Source organism: Sinocyclocheilus grahami, unplaced genomic scaffold (assembly GCF_001515645.1).
Source record: "Sinocyclocheilus grahami isolate Dianchi unplaced genomic scaffold, SAMN03320097.WGS_v1.1 scaffold4096.1, whole genome shotgun sequence".
NCBI lineage: Eukaryota > Metazoa > Chordata > Actinopteri > Cypriniformes > Cyprinidae > Sinocyclocheilus > Sinocyclocheilus grahami.
This window is the reverse complement of record NW_015509099.1, coordinates 2,904-5,176: the sequence shown is the minus strand read 5'-3', so window position 1 is coordinate 5,176 and position 2,273 is coordinate 2,904. Positions and strand designations below refer to the sequence as shown.

The window sequence follows — 2,273 nt, the reverse complement described above, 5'->3', positions numbered from 1 at the left end:
GGAGTGAAGTAAATGGTTCTTTATGAATGGTTCATTGAATCATTACTTGTTCGATTTGAAGCGGATCATCACCATCAGACCGATCGGTGTTAGTGACATCGAAGTGCCTCAAGAGCTATAGAGAGCAGACGACTCTGCATGCTTTTGAATCGCCTTTTGATGTCATACACCGATCGGTCTGTGCAGCGCCGCTTCAAATCCAACGCGCCAAATGGTTCACCCAATTCGTTCAAAACGTGCATTAAGAAATGAAATGCCGCTGTGTGTTGCTCGGAGACTAACAGTTCTGCTTTGCCTTTATATTTTCATTGGCAAAATTGAGCAAAACAGACAACATTGTGTCTAAAATAACACAATATTAACTTCTTACTTACTGAACTGTTGTGTAAGATCAGTATCACATTTGCACATGTGATATTGCACTTAGCCTATTGCTCGTGTGATATTGCTGAACTATATGATGTAAATATGAGACAAACTCAAACGGGGGCATTTTTGCCCCATATTGTGAATTTTAGGGACATTTAACTACGTTCTCTATAGGCTCCATCAAGCAGTGAGTTGTTGCCCTGCCTCATATTTGTCATCAGTCAATTGTATGAAATGTCAGATGACCCACATAGGTCTGGCCTGGGGCAGGGCAAGTGCGTTAAATGCCTTATTATTTTAACGTGTTATTTTTCACCATAATTAATCTAATTAACGCGTTAAATTACCAGCCCTAATTGTATTATGATTTTATTTATTTCAGGATGGGCCTCCCAACTCGCATGCTACTTCACAAACTGGTCTCAGTACAGACCTGACGTTGGCAAGTACCTGCCAGAAAATGTGGATCCACATCTGTGCACTCATTTAATTTATGCTTTTTCCGTCATTGATCAGGTGAATGAGTTGATCAAGTACGAGTGGAATGATGACACTCTCTACAAATCTTTCAATGGACTAAAGGAAAAGTATGTATCTAATGTTTTGTTTGTGAATGCATTTGATAATAAAATAGAATGCATTATGTAATGCAGTTTTGAATAATGATGATTTGTCAGAGAGCAATACAGAAAATAATGATTCAAATATTTGACTTCACAGAAATCCCAACTTGAAAACTCTCTTGGCTGTCGGAGGATGGAACTTTGGCACAGCTCAGTAAGAATGCTGCTCAAAAAACTGAATTTTGAAGGATGTGTGATAAACATTACTGTTTATTTCGTTTTCATGAAACTTCTTGACCCAAATTGAGGGGTCTGTTTCATAAAACTAGTTTACCAAATAAGCCAGGCTTATTTCAGTTATTAATTTCACTTATTGTCACTTGATTTGGTTTTTCCGAAAGCAAAATTACCATAGCTCAAGCTCAGTCACTGTGGCAACTTATGTTGGGAAACTAACCTGGTCCAGGGCAGGCTAACTGTCAGGCTAAGCTTAGTTCCAACACTGATATTGATACGCATTGATATTACCACTGACTCTCTCACATACAATTAGTTGACTTTATTATTAGTCCAAACATAAAAGCATACAGAAAATGCAACTTAAATAATCAAATAAAAAAAAACTGGCTACAACCAACTGTGTTTTGCCCAAAATTTAATTACTTTTTTTTTTTTTTTTTTTTTTTTAAAGATATATGAAAACATTTTAACATAGTTGCTACTTACACATTCAGTTGATCAGCAGTTTCTAGCCATGCAGCCTTTCTCTCTGGTTTTATGACAGCTGTACCTTTTATGGTTATTAGTAGAACATTAAAACATTACAATCTAAAATTACTCATTAAAGCATGTAAAACACTAAATTAAAAGTTAAAACCACTGAAGTAAAAATGAAAATAAATAATAGAAATCAGACTACATTTTAACTGATAAGAGGAACACATTTAACTCATTTGAGAGACTAGGCCTAGGGCTGTATTAGCCAGCTTACATTTGATTTACAGTTAGGTCTACTGCTATCATAAAAACACACTTATATGTAGGATTGAAATTCTACATGTAACATTTAATGTCCAAAAACTAATATTTTAGCAGAATGCATATTTTATTCAGAATTATTGCACTATTATTCTATTATTTGCTAATTGTTGCCTACTGCATTAGGCTAACCGAGACTTGTCATTTGCACTTATTTATTGTTGTTAGTTTTGACTGCTTTTATTGTCCTCATTTGTAAGTCGCTTTGGATAAAAGCGTCTGCTAAATTACTAAATGTAAATGCAATTATTCTATTAAGTTCCATCTATTTAGCGTGCAGCAGCGCTCGCTCACGCACACTCA

General features: G+C 35.4%; 1 protein-coding gene across 1 annotated transcript in view; it reads left to right on the top strand.

Moving 5' to 3' along the window:
- Positions 1-2,273, top strand: part of LOC107576653 (acidic mammalian chitinase-like) — a gene marked incomplete at its 3' end in the record, with an annotated part of 3,809 nt that overhangs the window by 931 nt on the left and 605 nt on the right. Inside the window, exons 3-4 of the mRNA XM_016262795.1 lie at positions 752-956; positions 1,090-1,146. Of these exons, the coding sequence (XP_016118281.1) occupies positions 752-956; positions 1,090-1,146 (262 nt within the window). The remainder of the gene's footprint in view (positions 1-751; positions 957-1,089; positions 1,147-2,273) is intronic.